Raw genomic sequence first — 22080 nt, 5'->3', positions numbered from 1 at the left:
ACAATTAGCAAAAAATGTTAAATGTTAACACTCAGTCCATTTGAATATGAAAATAAAATTGACTTTGATTAAATGTTTTTATTTATCATGCAATTCTTCTTGCGACCAAAGATTTGAATAAAATTTCAAAAAATAAGATAGCTTAAAAAATAATATACGGTAGTGTTTACTAATAGATGAATAGTATATAAATTCTATTAAAATGGATTTGATCCAAAAAAATATATAAAATTTGATCATAAATAAAATCGTTTTAAATTACTTCTTCATTTAAATTATAACAATTATTTTTGGTTTATAGTTTTTAAAGCTCATGTGTTTTTTAACCACAGAATACTTATGTGCTGTAGCAAGCTTGCAATCCAAAGCTCACGTTAGACAACAAGAGTCATGAAGTCTCATACTAAGGGATATCCAACATATATTTTAAGAATCTAATGTTTGTGACAAATATTCAACATAAAATTAAGTTTTCGTTTCGTTACAAGGCATTCATACTTTGGAGATATCATATTTAATGTACAGAAAAGTTAATATTAAACAATACATGCTAAAGAATTAATAAATAAGATAATAAAATAAATTTATACGTAATTACTTTCATTTAATATGCTTTATGCTGTATAATATTGATTAAGAGGCATTAAAAGGTTCCATAATCTGCTTTTATAGGCAAGATTTTTGATAAAAATTTTAAATTTTGAAAAATGATGAGAAAAGGAAAAAAAGGTAAATGAGAGCAAGAGGAGGGAAAAAAAGAAAAAGAAAAGGAAGGGAAGGGAAAAATAAAAGAAAGAAGGACATATAAAAATTTAGATGCGCATTCTTAATGCCGAGGCGGCTTGCCGCCGAGGCGCGATTTTTTTAGGCCTCTACGGTAACCCGGCAATGTTTTTTTAAATCTTGTACAGCCCTAGAAGATCTACAAATAGAAAGAATTTTGCATTCATTTGTAACATTGCTGATGAGCAGAAAATGAGAATAAATCCTTCATATATATGGGCTTTCCATTTGGAAAAAAGTATGATTGATGCCTTTAATTTAACTTAAGAATTCATAGTGATAATGTCCAAATCTCATTTCAATGTTATTAGTATATGATTAATAATTCATCAAAAATTAATACTTTTGATCACAAGCTGATGTATGATTGACACCTTTTTCATCTGTTTTGCTCTTAATTAACATCGATTATTGATTTATAATTTTTAAATCATTCTTGTATGAAATAACTTATTTCTTGGTGATGCATATATGAAATTTCTATTAGAATTTAAGTAATTATAAGAACAAAAAAATATGAATTTATATTAAGATGTTAAAGAGATGATTTTAATGTAAGTAAATAATATTTTAGTTAGTATATTATTTTAATAAGCTCTAATAGTGATGCAAAAAGACAACAAAAAGTTGCTACGGACAAATAAAAGCGTGGTGATGATTAACTCACTTAAACATCCTTTGCATAAAGTTTTGTCCATTCTCTTGCTGTTTCTTCAGCTCCTTTGCGATCTGTGACGTAGTGTTGGCAAATTTGTGTTTCTAATGGATCTTCGAGGCAAGGCTCGCACATTAATGATTGGATGGAAAGAACAGTTGTTTCGATATTCATTACTGGTGTCCATTCTGTTTTTAGGATGTCTAGGCAGATTCGACCAAGTTTATCGATGTTTGGATGATAAATTTTTGTAAGCATATGTGCTTTCGGTGGCTCTATAGGATATTTATCAGTGAGGAAGAGCTCAAGCTTAAACTTGCCGCCTTCAAATGGAGTTGATGGAGGACCATCGATAACAACGAAGAAATGGTGTGTATTCTCTGGATTTTGTGTTATTGAGATGCCAGGTGGAAGATTTGTGGCCATCTTCCTGACCTCCATCATGATTCTCTTGTCAGAGTTCATGAATTCTTAAACCGATAAGGAATTGAATGCTCATTCAAATTCATCTTACTTCGAGTCATTCATTATTATGGGCGTGTGCGCAATAAATAACAACGAACTTGTATATACAAGGAGTTCAATTTTTGGGGAAATGCTCCTTACATTGCAAAATAGAGGTTTTGTCTGAATTGAAATTGAAAAATCTGAGAATGTGTACAAGGAAATGGGGTAATCTTATGGAAAATCCATAAAGGACATATCAGTCTATTTGTTTTAAATGTTTACCTCGAATATCTCGAGAGAGAATTAATTTCTCATTCAATTTAAGGGTGCCCTATAACGATAATGTAAACATCACAAAATTAACCTTATTAGAACTCGAATGAATGGATTATCCAGATTCTAGTTCTCAATATAATAGCCTTAAAAGTGCTTTTCTGAGGGTGGTCTATCGTCTATAGGGCACCCTTAAATCTTATTGAAATGTCCGTAACAAAAAATAAAAGTATTTGATAGTAATATTATTTACTAAGATTAAAAACAAACAATAAATGATAAAATAAAGGTGACCAAACTATTTTTTGAAAGTCCGCCATAACTTTAATGGTACTATTTCAGCGTGTACAATGAATACAAAAATTCTAAGAGTGCCACATAAAATAGTACTTTAGACTTGAGTTAATGCTACCAAGCAAATGTTAAAAAGATGACTTTAGTGTTTTGATAATCAAAGATTAAAATCATTATTGTCTAAATCAATAATCATAACGACAGAAGTTAATGTTTTTTCATAAGTGCTTTAAATCCACTTTTAAAAGTATACCTCAAAAATCAAAATATAAAAAAAAATTGGCCGATAGGTTTGGCTTTAATTTTTGTCTGCTTTTATGATTTGATATGGATGTTATAATTTTAAAAGTTGAGCCAAATTCACCAATAGATTTTTGAGATTTGCAAATACTCAATAATTTTCAGCGTGTTATCTTTTATTAAAAGAACTATTTGGTTTCAGTATCATATAAATTGATATTTACTTTCTATTTGAACCTTCATTTAGCTAATGATTTAATAATACAGATTTCATCTAGTCCTTATAAGAGAATTTTGAATTTGTTATAATAAAAAAACAAACAGATATAGCTTACACTTCTATAATAAAGATACCTTTTATAGAAATCAGTATGAAATGTGCTTTTTGACACGTAAAGCTCTCAATTCATTATAACATGTTTGTCGATTTTTATATATTTTTCGCTTTCATTATCTATGATATTAAAAATTATGTCATCAGAATGTGAAATAATTTAACAAATGCCCTGCGGGAAGTATTTTATACTAGAATTTATAAAAAAAATCACTGTACGTTTAGCCTACTGGTTATGTCGTGGGGTTCAAAGGCAATATGTTCAAATCAGTAAGCACCAGGTTTTTTTTATATTTTTTTTAACAAGGTGAATATAACTTTTGATCGAAATCAATGAGTTACATGAATTATCATTTATCTACTACAATTAAATTGTGAAAATATACTATCCAATATTAGCGTTTAATAAAATCAAAGATTATTGACTTATATTTTGAAAGTAATCTAAGCAGAATTTAGATATCCAAATTCTAAATATCTTCATGCTTAGATGCTAGATAATATATTCTTATTTGAAAAATTTATAATGTTATTATTTTCTTATTTGATATTTACTACAAGCAGAAAAGCATTTATATTGTAAATTAACAGATTATGATAATTATACTCGTTTTTATATGTTCTTAATGAAGAATATCAAACGTATTTCTATGAGTTTTAAAAAATGAAAAGTTTTAATATGGCTAATATATTTATTATCATTAATAGAATAAAAAAGTTTTTTTCGCATATCACTCGATGATTTACCTTCGAGTTTTGATAAATTTCGAAAAAATTTAAGGAATGCTCTTTGAATTTCTTTACCTATAAGCATATTATCTGCCGTATTATTTTTCGCTAATTGTAGAATTTTATTTAATTTTAATAATTAACCTTCTAAGCTTATTGAGAGATCACATTGTATATTTGATACGTAGTACATATGCTAAATCTGTGAATTAGATTGTAAGATATTGAACAAACGTTCTTAAACATTTTAGATTTTAGGGAATTACTGAATTAAACTATATTTCTTATATGATATCTTCATGTTTGGATGCTTTGGGTATAATTTATTGGGCTTTTTCTATCCAAATGTTTGGCAATGGTAACCCAATTTCTAACAAATTTATGATGGAAAAATTTATGACTTTTATGGAGCCGAAAAAAAAGCATATAATGAATAAGACTATTAAAGATAAGCTGTAATTTGATTGTGAATTTTAAGAAAAGAATTTGGATTAAAATTTGAAATTCTTTTTTTTTGAAAATTAGCCGATGATATGCTTAAGCTAAAAATTACTAGAAGCGGTGTGATATAATTTATATAAAAAAACTCATAATTGCCATTATTATTGGTACATATAAAGTCAAATTATAATTTGCAGTTATGCTTTAATCAAAATCTATATTGAAACGCTTTGTCACATCCATTAAAAAGGCTGTCGCATATAAATCCAAACATTTGCTTGGTATGTACTTTTCCATTTTAACGTCCTGATTGATATAAGCATGTTTTACACTTTAAAATAGTAATTATGACAACCTGTACACCATAGAAGTAGGCTATAACAAGAAAAATTAGATTGACATCGAATAATTTCAAGATTTAGAAACAATTTGTAGCTTTCTCAATTATCTAGAGTTAAAATTCATTTATAATGAGGTCATATATTTTAATTATCTTGTAATAAGGGTTTCGTTTTGCGAAAAAAACGTACAATACGCAATTTCGCTAAAAAACATTTAGCTAGCAATTTCGACCTTTGACTCCACTCAAGACGTCACTTTTTTAATTTTGCGGTATCATATTTTTGGAAAATCTTTATGAATATTATATAAAAAGTCTCTTTAATATCTATATTTCATATTTTTATCGATTTTTAAAGTTTTTGCGAAAAGTATTCAATTATTTTTGCTATTTGGTCGGGTAAATGTCAGATTTGCGACATTTTCTGATATGATATTCAGATTCTACGTTTATATAGTAATTTATGCTTTACATGTATTTTATATAAATTTTAGAGGTAGGGCAACGATAGGTCAAAAAGGCTTCTCTGATAGATTTCCTTGCCTTTTGGATATGCTATAATATATAGCCTAGCATGATAGGATATGATGTCAAAAGTTAGAACATAACTTAGGATCTTGAGAAAAATGAAAAACAAAAATTACATAAAAAAAGAAAAAATTTATCTAATTTGTTTTTTTGGACCGAATAAGTAATTTTATTGAATTTCAATACGACACATAGATTTTATTATTAGTAATAAATATAATGGTTTACTATTAACAAGGAACCTAAACTAATGAAAATTTGATTTCAAATATTGTATATGATTATCATAGATTACCAAAATATATTGCTATTTATGAGGATATAATATTGATTATTAGTAAATCGTATAAATTTAATAAATATACCATGAATATTGAATGAATTTCTTGATTCATAGGGGTAAAACGCGCTTTTATATGATTTAGACAGAGAATTTATGAGATGTAAATAACACAATAAAGGTTTATATTGAATATTTTCTAAAAATAAATCGAAATTATAAAAAACAATACATTTATTCATTGAAACTACTTGGACAAATATGAAACAAGCATTCAGGCAATTCTTTTGAGACTTCAACGCATCTGATAATTTTTATATAACTTCACCTCTTATGCTTAGAGTGGAGGTATTGAGATCGTATAAGTATAGATGAGCTCACATTCAGATATGATGTGTGAACTTCTGTTTTCACTGCAATTTTGAATCAGAATAAACTCAAAACAAGAATAAAATGATATACTCACTCTCTAAATGTGTTCGAGATTTAAAGTTGTATGAATAAAACGATTCATCTTTCGAAGCCTCCCATTTAATGAGAGACTTCGAAAGATGAATGTATTCATGTAGATGAAATACTATATATGACCATGTGTGATACTAAAGATATCAAAATGTTCATTTTTAAGTGCAATAGAAGGGTTATCTCTCGTAAAATCTCAATTTAAGGAAGATTTAGAAAGAACTCCTTTCCTAAGTAGATAGTGTGTGGTTTCTGTCTTTTGGTTGATCAGGAACTATGAAATTAAGTCGGACAGAAAGAAGTTCTTTCCAAAACAGACTCCAAATGAGTTGTTCGAAAAGAACTTCCTTCTGTATATGGATAATTGTAGTTACCGCACTGAAGTATGTGATTGTGATGATGGAGTTCTCGATAAATCTAAAATCGGATTAAGATTAATTGAAAACTCAAGTAATTCTTTGAAATCTTGTGTTGTCTGGCACTATAATAACCAAAGAATGAGAATATTATGTTGAATGATGAGTACGTGTGCTCGGCATTCGCCGAGCGAATTGAGTTTAACGTACTATGAAAAGTGACAAATTTGGGCTTTTTTTCCTAGGGTTATGATCTCTTCCTTTCTGCTCAATACGACAGAAATGAAAGAATGAATTTGTACTCCCTAATTGATTACTACAATCTGTATCTATCTTTAACATAGAATTAGCTGCATTGTGATTTATACTCCAGAATTATTCAATTTAAGATCAACCTCGTAAATTTTAATCATATTGCACCAATACTCCTACGTTGAGATAAGAACATGATTATACATACCAAAGCCCCATATTAAAAATCAAAATTTAGCACCTCCATTATGCAACCACATTATTCGTCGCAAATAAGTATATTTACGCATATTATGATGCATATTCACACAACTCGTATACATGAAAAGTTATTAAAATCAGACAAAATTATTGCAATAAGGAAAAAAAACAACTTTATTATATATGTTAGTAATGAATTACAAATATTTCTACAAAGAATGCTCAATACTTCATATAATCTTCGAATATTTCTTATTACAAGTTAATACATTTTGACTCGAACATGATAAACAAAAGCTGACACGCTGATTACTACATTTATGAAAATATAGTACGTTTCCATTCATCTGTTTACTTGTTTTTGTTGGAATAAAATCATTTTTTTTCTTTCATGAAGTAAGAATTTTGCTGCGAAAGCAATATCTCTAACAATAATTAATACATTACGTCAACTCTGGAATGAGTATTTATCAAATATGATATCAAAATCAAAAATTAGTTGTTTTTATGAGTAAGAACGATGTAAATTATTATTTGACTAATTATCAAATACTTTGATTTTCCAAATTTTTTTCGAAATTGATTTTTTCATGTGAAAATTCAAATTGTTTAATTTCATTTTTGAAATTTTGAATTTTTTTGGAATTTTGAGTTGATCAATTCAGCAGAATTGATAATGCTATTGCTTTAGGGCATACCACAAGGTGATGAATAAAAGGTGAACATTAACAAATTATTTTAAATCACAAATATCATCCTCATCAACTTTAATTCTAAAAAGAACTGTACTGAATTATGAAAATGCATGATTTACATTATTAAAATCTTTGAATGAAAATAGTACAAGATAATTTTATTCATTTTTAATTAGATTTAAACGAAAAACTACTCCATATTAAAATTTAAGTCGAGAAATCGTATTTTGTTCTTATTTGTCAGCATTTTGTAGACATTCTAATCTTGAATTAATTTGTTACATGATATTATTAACAAATTTAACTGAAAAAATATGTTAATATGGAATAAACCATGATTATATAAGCTATCAATGCTATATATACATATGTAAAAGATACATATTAACTCAATTAACAAAAATGATAGATTTTCATAAAGGTTCAATCTAGGTTCGTTAGAAAATTTTGATTTTTATATAGAAGACATAGTTTCATATACATAATTAAATTTTCAAACAAATTTGATCATACCATTTATTAAGCAGGATAGTATATTAATTACTATCAGTATAAAAATATAAAAATGATTATATTTAATTATTGCATAATTTAGTCAAAGAGTTATAAGCCTCAAGTGATCGTTATCACCTTCAATGCACGTATACTTTATTGATTCATAGATATTTAATCTATGTTTGACATGTTGTTGTCGTCATTCGTTTTTTCCCATTCTCCCTAAGTTAGAATTAGAGAATACACCATCCACATCATCTATTTGGTCCTCAGCGATAGATTGGTTCATTTTGGAGGAGTCCCATCAGACAGTTTTCGAGCACCAAATATCAAATTTTAATGTATACAAATCTTTAGTGATTTATCTCTTTTATGATGAGTAAAAGGTTTCTGCTCATCAACATTTGATTTCCGACATATATGATTTCTAATTGCAATTATTTACTTTCTTTTTATAATCTAACTCTGTGACTCATACCATAAATTAATTATTGGAAAGTGTCAATATGTTTGGCACAACGCATGGCGGAAGATACCAAACCATGCAGGGAATATGATACGTTTAAGATCTCCGAACTTTTTTTCCAAAAATTTTCTATCGTTGCCCTACCTCTTAAATTTTTATTGAATTCAAATATTCAATAGTTTTTTTATGCTAGATTAGTTGTATTTATTTAAATATATTATATTGGCAACCTTTCTTTACCCTGTCCTAATAAACGCATTTTGTAAAAAAATATAGTGCATCAGTTTCGAACTAGAGTCCCGGGTACCCAATAGTAAGGGGTAATAACCATTCGACTATTTGCCACGTAAAGTATCGCCGGATTTTTTTGTATTTAATCACTCCCAAAACACTGTTTTGGCTTATTGGAAGCATATCAGACATAATCGCCATAATCAAAAAATCTATATACCCAATAAGTAATAAATTTGTCGATATAGATTTTCCATAAAATTAGTTTTTAGTCTGATCTTAAAATAAATTTAATTTTTTATAAAAAAAAATCACATTTAAAAGTACCTTTTTAGTAGCTCGAAATCCTGTTGGTGGATTTCGGGCGTACTTCAAAATTAGCTTTTCTTCTACATATGCAAGCTATATTTTAAATATGGGGCAAATCGGATCGGCGAAAGGAGTTTAGTTACCTTTGATAAAATTGGTGAAAAAGGACTATATCTGCAAATAATAAGGAAAGTAGAAGTAGCATTCGATATAATATCGTACCAATATAGTATTGGTTGCAGTTGAAGTATCTTGAGAAAGGGATAATTTGGATTGAATTAAAAACCTTCGAAAATGGCATCCAACAGTAAGTATTGACTGAGTAATGTATTGTGTTGTATGTATATAAGGATATAAATTAATTTCTGAATGAAGTGTTATTTGCTGCTTTATTTGGTTGAATTTTTGCCATAAACTGCTTTGACTGATCAGAATGTCTTTGAATTTCTTCAATAATTTCTGTATTTTGTGGATCAACAACCATAATTGGAAGATCTCCATTATCATCTGCAATTCCAGTTTTAACATGACGTGCAAGAAGATATTTAACTACAGGAAGCGATCCTGCTTTACCAGCGTAGTGTAATGGAACTCTCATATGCTTATCACTGCAATTCAGGTCAGCTCCAGCATTTGTAAGAGCTCCAACTAAGTCAAGAACGCATGACAAGCATGCTAAATGTATTGGGCAAACGCCTTCATCATCAGCTTTTGTAACTTCTGCATTATGTTCAATTAAAAGTTGCACAACTTTAAGATGGCCATAAAAAGCAGCCCAATGTAATGGAGATCTGCCAATTAAATCAGGAATTGAAGCATCAGCTCCATGTAATAAAAGATATTCAACTGTTTCTATTCTTCCTGTAGTTTTTGTTGCTTCATCTGTTGCACACGTCGCTTCGTAAAGAGGTGTCCTGCCATCAATTGTTCTTGCGTTAATATTTGCTCCTTTAGAAAGTAAAAATTCAATTAATGGAACAAAACCTTGACGAGCTGCAATGTGTATAGGTTCTCTAAGTGCAAAATTGTGGACACATGGATCTGCTCCGTAATTTAATAGTAATTTAATGCAGTCAATACTGTTTTTCCAGACTGCCCAGTGAATTGGTGCATAACCATTGTAATCATTGATAAATGGATCTGCTCCTGCTTGTAAAATTACTTCTAGAGTGCGAGGATTATCGAAATAGCATGCCAATGCTGCTGCAGTTCGACCTTTTCCATCTCTTAAATCTAAATTAATGCCTAAATTGATTAAAAGAGATGCCATTTTTTCTTTTCCGTGAGCTGCAGCACAGTGAAGGAAAGATGGGTTTTCAAGAAACAGACGATTGAATTCACTTGTTGGAATTTGGAAATTTATATTTACACTGCCTGGAACAAGGGCCATAAATGCTTCTTCAGATCCATTACAGCAGTGTTTGAAGGCTTTTTTCGCTTCGGCGGAGTTGTTCATGATTGTTATATTTTTAAACGATTATTTCCAATTCAATAATAATTCGTTTTTTGGAATCCCATTACAAGATCGAAATTATTCAAGGAAGTAAGGCTGGGACAACCTAAAAACTTTAGTTTGTTCTTGTTAACTTTTCTCATGCTTGTGATATTACTTCTTATCAGCTCTGAATAACATGTGAATAACATAATTATTTTGGATACATAATATCATAGCTCAAACCATTTCAATTTCGGAAATATATTAACTGCATGTATATAAGTTTTACCACAATAAAGCTGCTGATAGCCTAGATCTTTCAAAATAAAATAAACTTCAATAAATATATATGTTGTATTTAAAACTTAAACAAACATTAACCAAAAGCACTTGTTGTGAATGAAATTTGTTTAAAAAACTCAAATTCAATTAAATAAATTTTTTTTAAGAAATAAAATTCACTAAAATTTATTCGGAAGCAAGTCTGACACCCATTTCAAAGGCGTTTTGCTTGAGCTCTTCAAGGTGTTCTGCGTTAAATGTCTTCTTCTCTTCGATGCGCTCAGATGGAATGTGGAGTCTTGATGTATCTGGAAGGAGGAGCTGTGAGGGCATGGTCATGTACTCAGAATGGCCTTTGAAGATAAACTTAAGGATATCTGATTGTTGCTTGCACATAGCCTTGTAGCCGTTATCAAAGTAATCCTTTGGAGCACCTCCTGAGAAGATAAGTCCTGTCTTAATTGGGCGAGTCATCTTGTATGGCTTATCATTATCGTAATTGTGGAAAGAGTACATGATTTTTTCATATGCCTTATAATAAAGAGATGACAAGTTGCTCCAATAAACTGGAGATCCAAGAACGAAAGCATCAACATCCTTTATTCTGTCAATGTACTGTGTGAAGTCATCTTGGACAACGCAACCTGGTTTTGATTCTTTACCCTTGAGTTTGCATTCAAGGCAGGCAATGCAACCGTCAAACTTTAATTGGGAAAGCTGGACTAATTCGGCTGTTTTACCCTTTGATTCAACACCCTTCTTGACTTGTTCTAAAAGTTTATAAGTATTTCCATATGCTCTAGGGCTAGCATTGAAAATAAGTACATTTGTTGCGAACCTGCTGGCGGATGCAAGCATGAAAGTGTTCTGAGAAATTGAATGTAATCATGCAATCATATCACTTTTAAGTTAAATAATCATAATCGTAATCAATATCACAAGTATTTTATGGCGATAAGTTAAATTGATAGATCAATTCAAAATTTACTTAAATTGAGAATGAATTGAAATTTGAGTTAATGATCAATTTGAGATGGTCTTTCACTTTATTGTTCTAAAATGCATTGCATTAATGATACTGGTTCCATTCTCACAGGAGATATCATATTTGGTCGATTCCTCATATTCAATTTTTGTCATCAAAACCGTTTTGTAAAATGTCCTCTATCAATTTCTCCATTCAAACTAACAACCAACATGCGAAAATAATGAAAAGATATAGCAAATAAATTAACCCCTATATTTCATTAATTATCTCGATATTATAATATTATTGAAGTTGATATAAAATTGCGATGATATAGGCCATAAGTTTTTGCAAATACAGATTAAGATATTCAATCCTTGTATTAATGGATATTCAATAATAATGAATTTTATATTTTATCATTAGTAAGTAATATAAGGATTTGAAGCAATTTCATATTGGCAAAAAGTCATGTGCATTTCACAAGATCCTATCATACATTTTAAAGATTTAAAGATTTGAATCCAAAAAAATCAAAAGCTATGTATAATTCTATATTCAAAACCATCGTTCATGAGTAAAGTTTATTATGAGATATGAAAAAAAAATTAGCTTCTGTTTATTTGATTGCAAATCCCTATAGTAATATTGCAAACACCATCTGTAGTATATGACAATGAAGTTAGTTTTGCCCGTGTTTATATATTGTCTATCTTAAAATGCCTTTATCCTCCAATTTAGGCTGATTCAAGAAAAAAGTCTTCTTTATTTGTCACTTTTTTAAATAATGGCAACTCGAAAATTTACTAAAACTGGTGAAATTTTTATAGAACCTAAGAAAGGTGTTGAAACACCCTCTTTTGTTTACGTCACAGCATCAGCACAAACTAATCTTGGAGCTGCCTCTTCTTCAGATTGCAGAATTTATACTTTTGATTCAGCGGCATGCAAATCAATATCAAACTTTCCAGCACACACAGGCGTTATTACAGGACTAAAGTGGAATGATAAGTCCCAAATTCTTGCTTCTTGCTCTTCAAATACTGATACTGAAGGAGGAGGTAACGAGTTCAAATTATGGGATATCAGAACAAACAAGAATTTCGCTACATTTTATCCAGATGCTGCTACTCCAGAAGCTACTTGCATTGAATGCTGCGATATTTCGTGTGATGGAACAATTTACGCATGTGGTACAGACTTTGGTATATTCACATGGGATATTAGAAGGCCAGAGTGCAAGCACAACCACGTAAATATCATGTCAGACACAGTTGCCAGTATACAATTCCATCCAACAGTAAATTCTACATTTGTCGCAGGCGATGATGACGGAAATCTCCTTATCTACGACTTAGACGGCGAAGTAGATGAAGATGGTGATGATACATCTGTTATTTTCGCTGAAAATGACAGACAACCAATTTTCCAGTGCGGATTCTGCGGAACAAACAGAGTTTTCACACTCAGAAGAATCCCAGCCGGTATCGCTATTTGGGATTTCATAGAGCAGCAGAGTTTGGCTGATTTTGATGATATTAAACCGATGTTGAACGATTGCTTCGGATATCCGATCGACATTCATTGGGCTGGCGACTATTTGATGTTCGCAGGTGGTGATAGTGAGGGTGGTGTTGCTCTCAGCCTTGTTTCTGAGAACGGATGCACTCTTTTCCACAAAATTGAAAAAGCTCACAACGACTGCGTCATGGCATCTCATATTAGTATATGCGATGGTGGAGATCTCAAGTTGTTCCTCGCTGGTGATGGCGGACAATTGTCTTTTTGGAAAGTTACTGAAGCATAAAATTGATTATTTGATATTATTATAGAATAAAATACTTAAAGTGTTATAATATTTATCTGTAAGTATTTTATTAGACATGGAATGCATTAAAATGATTGGAATTTTGGAAAAAATAAAATAAAACTTTTTTAAAAAGTAATTCAGCGGACAATCTTGTAGAGTTATAATAAATTCCTGATGGATAAGGTAGTCTAATGCTGGGATATTGATTTTTGTTTAATATTTGATCGGCATAATTTCCAATTGTCGTCCGATTAAGATAATTTGCTAACTATTAGTTCCATTTTTCCGATTATTTATAAAATTTAGGCAGTTGATGTTAAGATTGAACTACAATTTCACATTCAATAAGCTGATTATGAAGAGTAACGAAATATTTCATGAAACAAGCAGTTTGTGGTCAAATTCTAATAATTTCATTGAGCAATTTACTAAAAAGAAGTTGTAATTTTAAATAAATTCAAAAAATTAATTTACTTAAGCTAATGGAGCGCAAGATGTGCCAATGACACCTTCAATCTTGTTAACCTCCTCGACGAAGCAAGCTGGAGCGGACATTCTGAGTGTGCAGATCTGGGACTTGTCACCCTTAAGAACTGTGTTGGAGACAGAAAAGATCTGAGCCTGGTGAGCCTCGCAGCAAGCGACGATCTTAGCGAAGACGCCTGTGTGGCGGACTGTCATGACGCCGTCAGCCTTTGGAGCTGCGTTGATGTTGACGCAGTTGAGGGCTTCGCCTGTTGAGCAGAATGTGTTGCAGACACGGACTGTCTCGTTGGCAATTCTGTCAGCAGCCTGTTCTGTGGAAGCACCGATGTGGCATGTAGCGGAGACAACAGCCTCAGCAACTTCTTTGTGTGGGAAGTCACCCATTGAGCCAGCTGGTTCGCCTTCGAAGACATCGACACCAACCTTGAGGCCCTTCTCCTTGATGGCAGCGAGCATAGCCTGTGTATCAACAACTTCACCACGGGATGTGTTGATGAAGATAGCCTTCTTCTTCATAGCATCGAAGAATTCCTTGCCGATGAGGTGGAATGTCTCTGTCTTGTTGAAAGCAACATGGACGGAAACAACATCGGACTTGGCGGCGAGTTCTGTAAGGGAGGCAGCGTATTCAACACCGAGTTCCTTAGCCTCTTCTGGTGAGAAGCGGCGGGACCAGACAACAACGTTCATCATGAAGCCCTTAGCAATTCGGATCATGGACTTAGCGATGTTGCCACGGCCGACGATACCGAGTGTGCGGTCACGAAGGCCTTCGCATGTAAGGAAGAGTTTCTTGCGCCATTCGCCATTGCGGAGGTGCTGTGTGTTTGTTGTGATGCAGCGGTCGCAGCAGACGATGTGGCCGAAAGCGAGTTCAGCGACAGCATCATTGTTCATGCCTGGTGTGTTGCAGACGAGAACACCCTTAGCGGAGGCAGCGTTGACATCGATTGTGTTGACACCAGCGCCAGCACGGATGATGAGGCTGAGGCCCTTAGCAGCTTCGATAGCAGCAGCGTTGACAACCTTGGAACGAACGATGAGGACGTTGTAGTCGGCGATTTCGTTAGCAAGGGAAGCTTCTGTGATAGATGGGTCCATGCGAACTTCGTGGCCAGCAGCCTTGAGCATTTCGACGGCCTTTGGAGAGAGGGAATCAGCGATGAGGATCTTCACCATTGATGAAAGTGATGTGAATGCTTACTCTCAAAAAATTTGTATAGAATTCATCGTTTTATTTCAACTATACCTCTGAAATATTTCATCGTTTTCTATGTATTGACAAATCATCATTTATTTTACTTAATTGTACTTATATAAGCATATCGGAGTTAAGATGTTTAAAACGATGATATGAAAAACCGTCGGCAATGTTTAAATAAAAAGATTCCTATAATCTCTAGATATATATTAGTGAACTGATGTTGTCATTTTGGATAACAACCAATTCACATTTCGAGAATTGAATAGAATTGGTTTACATGTCAGAAAAATTTGAATCAGCCATGTCATTAATACAACATGAAGCAAAGGCAATTCTTGTAAAATATTCAGACGGGACTTTAATTCATTGAGGAAATGTTATGTTTGTAAAAAATTGTGTCATTTTAAAAATATTATTAATTTACTGCCCTTTGATCCCCATAATTGCATCACTTATTACCAAACAATGAAAATATTCTTTTCCTTATCTCGTTATGAACAACACTTCACCATTTTCCACTTATCGATTTCGACTTTGCTGTAACTTCTCAAGGAAATAATTTTTAAGTAAAGATAATGATTATCCTATCAATATAAAATCCGAAACGGCAATCCGTCAATCTTTATTTCGATTTTTCAGATGCGAAATATTATTTTATTCGAATTGATAGTTCATATTGCAAAATTACAATATCTATTGCTCATATTATTACATAATACTATTTCTGCTTACCACTGTCCATGAAAAAATAAAGATGACTATAAAACATTTGAATCCTGAATAGTTTACTATATTGATTGCATGTTTAAACTTTATTGATTTATATTTTATCTGACTTACAGTCTCTTATTACTCATGAAAATAATTTCGACTAAAAACCTATACAATGATGCTTCATTGAAACAATAAGATGACATATTTTTGTTTTATTAAAATTTCATCAATTTACCATGAGAAGTTTTTAATAAAACAATTTATTTCAAATATCAAATGTAAGAAACATTAATTTTAACCAGTTCTTGTTAAAACAATCATCACTACATGTTTTGAAGAAAAAATATAATTAAAATATAGTAAATATAAATCTATTTTTTTATTGATCTGAAATGAAGAAGTTTCTAACTGATTCGTTTGTTCTTGCCAAACTGTGGACAGCGTTGCGAGCAGCAGCCTGGATATCAGCATCAGGATGTTCAAGCAATTCGTTGATAACAGGAAGAGCAGAAGTGAAAACAGAAGAGAAGTTATCACGGGCATTTTCACTGCAAATCAAGAGAACGTTGAGAATGTTGATGACAATTATAGATTTCTCGTTACGTAATTGTTCAATCAACACGTTCATCATCTGTGTCAAATTAGTCTTAGAAGCGTTCATCAAAGCAGCGAAAGCGTTACCAAGAACGAACATCTTGTATTCATAAGTTCTTTCTCTATCTGATTCAGACTCCATTGTTTCTGTTGTCAATTCACCTTCGAAACAGTTAAAGTGCATTTTAATTGCATCTAAAACTTTGCTGAATCTTGTTTCGAAGAAGATCTGATCTGCGTAATCGCAAATCTTTGTTAATACGAACATAACTCTTATTGTCACTTCTCTTTGTTCTAAGATTCCATCATCAGATTCCAAAACAAATTGGATGAAAGAATCGAAGAAAGAAGAATAAAACTTTGCAAAGACTTCTCTCAATGTGTTAACAATAGAATGAATAACTCTTGCGAAGAAGAATCTTCCTACAACATAATCCTTCTGTTTCTTATCAGATAATGTCAGCATGTACTGTAATATTGTTGAGAAAGCAATGGCAAATAATTGTTCATTCAATCTATTCGCGTATTCACCAAATGTTTCAGCAACAGCATCTTGGAACATCATGTTATCATCGATATCATCAAATCTTATTGTAAATGACAATAAGAAGAATTTCAATAGTGTTGCCTGCAATCTTCTGACCATGTGGACATCGCTGTGTTTAAGGGATTTCGTCATCAAATCGAACATTCCAATTAATGATTCAGGAGAAGCGTTTTTAACTTCCAATGTTGCAACGAAAGAAGGAAGAACTTGATCCAATGAAAGAACAGCAACAATCTCTGTCAAGTTCTTGTTAACGAGTGTGCTGAGTTCTTCTCTATTCAAAATCATTGGGGATAAAAGAGAAGGAACAATTTTGACTAATTTATCAGCAGAAAATTCAGGAGATGCTGATAACAACAAGCAGACAGATCCAACAGTTGGGCCAATAGCATCTGCTGCTTCATGTTCAACAACCATTTGTAAGAATTCTGCGGCGAAATCTAAAACAGGTGGATAAACATCCAAAATTGACATTTTGAACTTTTCAACAGCATTTGCAGTGAAAGACAAAGCGGCCAATTGGATACTTGGCTTTATAGTTTCCTGATTTATTGCATCCAATGTCTTTGTGATCAATGTAGAGACAATTGGTGCATGTTCTTCTTCCAACAACTGAGTAATTCCTTGTAAAGTGTTCAATGTCAATTGTAACTCTGTTCCATGTTCAATCAATGACTGTAATGGCTTCAATAATGAGCTGAACAATGGAGAAGGTTCATTGGAAATCCTCTGTGTAATCAAGGATTGTACTAATGTTGTCATTGTTGGTTTGACAACTGCTTCTTCACTGAAAGAAATGAAATCTGGTAATCCCCATGAATTGCAGACATCTGTGACAATATCTCTGAACTCATCTTCATCAAACTTCTTCTGGAGAACCATAAAGAAGCGTATCATTGGTACAGGAAGTGACGGGAACTGTATTTGTGAAATGAAATCTTTGAAATTGTCACTTTTTTCTGTCAATTCTGTCAATCTGATAATTGAAGACATTAATGTTTCTGCCTTCATTTGGTCGGTCAAAGTCAATGCGAAATCAACTTTGTCGTGTTTGAGTAAAGAGTCAAACACTCTGTATGATTCGCTATTGAGACATCCGATGGAATGAATCATGATCTTTGAAGCTCTGTCCATTGAAAATCTGTCAATGTTTTCAGAGAAGAAATTCAACAATTCCATGATTGTATTTGCTTTCTCCAAAATTGGGAGAACACTTGAAAGGAGCTGATTGATTCTTGCCAAGTTTGCAACATCATCTGAAAACAGTGTTTCTGTTGGCATTGCTGAGAAGAATGTTTTGGCGTGTTTTGCAACTTCTTCTGGTTTAACTCTTGCGAGTTCTTCAACAACTTGTAAAGCTGTTGAATGAATATGAGGAACAGTTGTAGAAGAAATGGATGAAATGATCTTGGAGAAGTTCTCGATCATTATGTCTGTGCATGATTTCTTCTTTTTCTCTGTTGTTTCGTTCTCTTTTTTAATTGCCATCAAAAGACAATTGAAAATATATGGAATTAAATTGGAATTCTCTTTCATGTCGAATAAACTAATAATTGATGGAACTAATTCAACAATTCCGTCAACTTCCTGTTTGTTTGAAATGTTCTCTAATAAAATCTGGCATGGACTGACAACAATTCGCGCCTGTAACGATTTTAGTAAACCATTGAAATTTTTGTTGGCAAAAATTTGAGGCGGAATTTCGGTTTTTGATTCTTTGATGGCGGAAGTTTGACCTTTTGTGATTTCCTTTTCGATGTCTTTGTACGGGATATTGTGGTTCTTAAAGAACAAGTTGAAAGATGTTGCGTAGTACTGTGGATAAGAGCAAACGAATGGGAGACTCTTGGAAAGCTTTGTTTCATTCAAATAAGGAATTACTGATTTGATAACTCCAGAATTCAAAGTGTTCAATGCCCAATCCTTGGCTTCTTCGTTATCAGGATATTTCTGGATGTAATTGTCAAATAAATCGACAATCTTTGGTTCTTTTTCTAATCTTTTGATTGCAGAGAAACATTCTTTGTCATTTGTTAATAAGAAGAAATCCAAAGCGATTGAACAATCTTGGATATGTTCCCAGCAATGATTATAGAATGTTCTTGTCTCTGGTTTTGCACAACTCTTCGTGAAAACACCAATTGTTGTTTGTTCATCGTTACCAAACAATTGATGATGTTTGATTACGTAAGGAAGAACATCTTTGATACCTTCTTCTTTCAAAGAAATTCCTCTGATCAATTCCATTGCTCTGTCCTTGTAAACAGGAGATTTCAAAGCGCAAAACAATGTTGGAATGATGTCATATGGATTTGACATTGGCAAAACAACAGCAATTAATGTCAAACAATTGATTTTTGCGTTGTTTTCTTGTTGGTTCGAAATGTGGAATACAGATGTCATTTTGTTGAGTTGTTTCTTTGTTGCAAGTAAAACAACAGTTGGAAGAAGACACCTGAAATCTGGGAATGAAAACAAAGCTAATAAATTATCAGTGGTCAGTTCACTTTCTTCAGCAATTTTATGAGTAACTGCCAAAATAAAAGCAGCTTGAGATTCCATGCTATCAGCAACGAACTCTAAATCTTCTTGGAATATCTTGGTTTCTAAGCTCCTGACAACGGAATAATCGAGTTTCCTCTGTGGAAGGAATTTGATTAAATCTGTCACTTTTTCAGATGATTTTTCATTCAAAGCTTTTGCAGCAGCTATAGGAAGTGACTTGAAATTAGGCAGTTCCTTTGATTTTGCGGACAAGAAAGATAATATTGACTTGTTAGAGTCTGTTGGAAATCCTTCAAGGAAATCTGCCAATTCTTTGCCATAAACAGAAATGTTTTTGATCAAACAATCAGAAAACTTTGATCCGGAAATGAACAAATGCTCACAAATCCATTGTAAAACATGTTCAGGACATCTTCCCTTGAAATACTTAATCAATGGCTCAACAACTTCAACGGAATCGGCTGATTCTGCTGATGTCAAACAACTGACCGCTTGATTTGATGCAAGATCGAATTGGAGATCTGGATCCGCAAAGACAGCAGCTGCTTTGGATGATTCACTTAATGAATCAATGATGCTCTGACGGGTGTGAGCTGATAATCTGACAGAAATGTTGGCAGATTTCAATGCAGAATTGACATCTTCTGTCAAAATTTCTGGATAATCGTTTGCGAGCTTTTGGACGAGCATTTCAGCGTATTCACCACCAGGATAGTTCTGGACGAAGCCGAGAAGGAACTCTTTGGCCACTGTTTCGAAGAAATTGGTTTCGAGAATGGCGATAGCAGATTTAACCAAAGATTCGTTCTTGGACTTCTTGACGATGAGGTTTGAGCATGACTTGGCAATGACTGTGGTGTCTGTGTTGCGAATTAAGTCTTTGACAGATGAAATTTGGGATGCAATCGCATGAACAAAGCCTTCTTTGACATGGATTGGAACAGACTTCTGGAATAAAGCAACTGTTAAGGAGAACATCTCAGAAAAGTGATTGGCAAAGACGGTTTCCGCATTTGATGAAATCTTTTTTGTAATCTTTGGAAGAATACCGAGTTCTTTCTTTTCGTTCAATGTGAGAACGGCCATCAAGTATTGTGGTGCTAAATAACCATTTGGATCGTCTAAAGCGGCCATTGCAGCGTTGATAATGTTTGTTCCCATTGCCTCATCGATATTCTCCATAATTAACTGGGAGAAGAGGACACCAACAAAGGAAGCATAAACGCCATCAGGGTGGTAAGCGCAGACTCTTGGAACATTTGAGATAATCCAAGGTAAAATGTTGGGTTTCTTGATAATCCATGAGATAAGTAACTTGCGGTCGATTGGTTTCTTTGTCTGCGATATGTGTCTGAAGTCATCAAGGAAGTCAAAGGCTTTTGGCATGGCCTTGAATGGAATTGTTTGAATAACGCGAACAAAGAGAGGAGTTTCGAGGTAAGGAAGTGTAATGAAGAGTAAGATTTCTGGATTTAATCTATTAACAGCAAATTGTTGAATTAAATATTCAAGAACTTTAACTGCTGAAACCTCCATGCAATAGTTTGACAGGAAGAACATAAGCTCTCTAACTTTCTCACGGAGTGGGTTGTATTCTTCGGCTGTCAAGAATAATGGATCGACATCTGTAATTGATGGATTAAAAATGGATTTTTCGAATTTCTTGATTCTGTGATCGATTTGAAGAAGTTCAGTATAACCAGCATAGCCTACTTGGTAAAATGTACCTGCAGATGTAGATGCGGCAACAGTTGGTTCGAAAATTAATGATACTTTAGCCTTCTTCTGGCCGGACATATCTCTTGGCTGTGCACGGAAGTTGTTAAGCGCGCGATCAAGGGCACTAGCCATTCTTGGATTTTGGAACTCTTTGTAAACTATTCAATTCCTAAAATCTTTTTGTAAAAATCATCTGAAGACAGAAATTTTTCAAATCATGATTTAGGAAACAAAATTAACAGGATTGACAGAGGACATAAAATACAATCATTGAATGAAGTATATTGAAGGGAAATCTACATAAAAAAAGTAAGATTTGATTCATTTGTTAAAACATAAGATATGTTAGTCTCATTTAAGAGTAGTTTCTAACCATACAGGTTCAATTTGAGTAATCTTTCGTTAGCTCATTCCGTTTAACATATAATCATTGACATACCAACGATAAATGAGTGTAAGTTCATTTCTTCTCATATCATAACCTTGATAATAAGATGATGAATATATAAAAATGCTTTATTATATACTTATTGCCAAAAAAAAATACTTGAAATTTTATATTTTTCACTGATTGAAATCAATGAGTAAAAATACAGTTGTCGTTGGCTCATTTCAAATAATAAACAATAAAATTTATTTTCAGTAACAAAAAAAAATAAATTTTATAATTCATCAACCTTTAGAAAAAAAGATCCTCATTTCTTCGCCTTTTTCTTATCTGTATTCTTTTGCAGTGAGGATAAGTATCGTGATATTTCTTTGCTATTGTTTTCTTTAGCTGTATCAAGAGGTGTTAAGCCATCATCATCTTTAGCGTTGAGATTTGCTCCATGTGATACAAGAATTTCGGCAATATCTTTACAATTCTTCATCGCAGCATAATGAAGAGGCGTTTTTCCGGCCCGATCTATTGAATTAACTTCAGCACCTTTGGATAAAAGAATTTCCGCAGTTTCTTTGCAATTATTTTTTGCAGCGTAATGAAGAGGAGACATTGTTTCCCAAT

The 22080-nt window shown here is 32.4% G+C and overlaps 7 protein-coding genes across 7 annotated transcripts, besides 4 other annotated features; 1 reads left to right on the top strand and 6 right to left on the bottom strand.

Moving 5' to 3' along the window:
- The first annotated feature begins 724 nt into the window (after positions 1–724).
- Positions 725–919: a mobile genetic element.
- A 385-nt stretch (positions 920–1304) lies between these two features.
- TVAGG3_0163840 (protein modification by small protein conjugation) lies at positions 1305–1906 on the bottom strand (the record flags this gene model as incomplete). Its single annotated transcript, XM_001313896.2, has 1 exon — positions 1451–1903. One exon carries the CDS (start codon positions 1901–1903, stop codon positions 1451–1453), a length of 453 nt encoding a protein of 150 aa, XP_001313898.1.
- Positions 1907–2210: 304 nt separating this feature from the next.
- Positions 2211–2350: a mobile genetic element.
- Positions 2316–2350: a terminal%2Cinverted (terminal inverted repeat of Kolobok-5_TV transposon ID:TVAGG3_0163830).
- Positions 2351–6324: 3974 nt separating this feature from the next.
- Positions 6325–6372: a mobile genetic element.
- A 2261-nt stretch (positions 6373–8633) lies between these two features.
- On the bottom strand, positions 8634–10272 carry TVAGG3_0163810 (spectrin binding; the record flags this gene model as incomplete). Its single annotated transcript, XM_001313897.1, has 1 exon — positions 9170–10267. One exon carries the CDS (start codon positions 10265–10267, stop codon positions 9170–9172), a length of 1098 nt encoding a protein of 365 aa, XP_001313899.1.
- Positions 10273–10689: 417 nt separating this feature from the next.
- On the bottom strand, positions 10690–11397 carry TVAGG3_0163800 (iron-sulfur flavoprotein; the record flags this gene model as incomplete). The annotated part of the gene is made up of 1 exon (XM_001313898.2): positions 10715–11386. The coding sequence occupies one exon, from the start codon at positions 11384–11386 to the stop codon at positions 10715–10717; it is 672 nt and encodes a 223-aa protein (XP_001313900.1).
- Positions 11398–12282: 885 nt separating this feature from the next.
- Positions 12283–13690, top strand: TVAGG3_0163790 (WD40 repeat-containing protein; the record flags this gene model as incomplete). Its single annotated transcript, XM_001313899.1, has 1 exon — positions 12283–13302. The coding sequence occupies one exon, from the start codon at positions 12283–12285 to the stop codon at positions 13300–13302; it is 1020 nt and encodes a 339-aa protein (XP_001313901.1).
- Positions 13691–13779: 89 nt separating this feature from the next.
- TVAGG3_0163780 (phosphoglycerate dehydrogenase protein) lies at positions 13780–15190 on the bottom strand (the record flags this gene model as incomplete). Its single annotated transcript, XM_001330027.1, has 1 exon — positions 13780–14970. The coding sequence occupies one exon, from the start codon at positions 14968–14970 to the stop codon at positions 13780–13782; it is 1191 nt and encodes a 396-aa protein (XP_001330062.1).
- An 892-nt stretch (positions 15191–16082) lies between these two features.
- TVAGG3_0163770 (RNA-processing ribonucleoprotein BAP28 family) lies at positions 16083–21218 on the bottom strand (the record flags this gene model as incomplete). The annotated part of the gene is made up of 1 exon (XM_001330028.1): positions 16089–21206. The coding sequence occupies one exon, from the start codon at positions 21204–21206 to the stop codon at positions 16089–16091; it is 5118 nt and encodes a 1705-aa protein (XP_001330063.1).
- Positions 21219–21769: 551 nt separating this feature from the next.
- TVAGG3_0163760 (Ankyrin repeat family) lies at positions 21770–22069 on the bottom strand (the record flags this gene model as incomplete). Its single annotated transcript, XM_001330029.1, has 1 exon — positions 21770–22069. One exon carries the CDS (start codon positions 22067–22069, stop codon positions 21770–21772), a length of 300 nt encoding a protein of 99 aa, XP_001330064.1.
- Between the last annotated feature and the right edge of the window lie 11 nt (positions 22070–22080).

The sequence above is a fragment of the Trichomonas vaginalis genome, chromosome IV, assembly GCF_026262505.1.
Source record: "Trichomonas vaginalis G3 chromosome IV, whole genome shotgun sequence".
NCBI classification, from domain to species: domain Eukaryota; phylum Parabasalia; order Trichomonadida; family Trichomonadidae; genus Trichomonas; species Trichomonas vaginalis.
The sequence above is the reverse complement of the archived record's forward strand: the minus strand, read 5'-3'. Positions and strand labels throughout refer to the sequence as shown.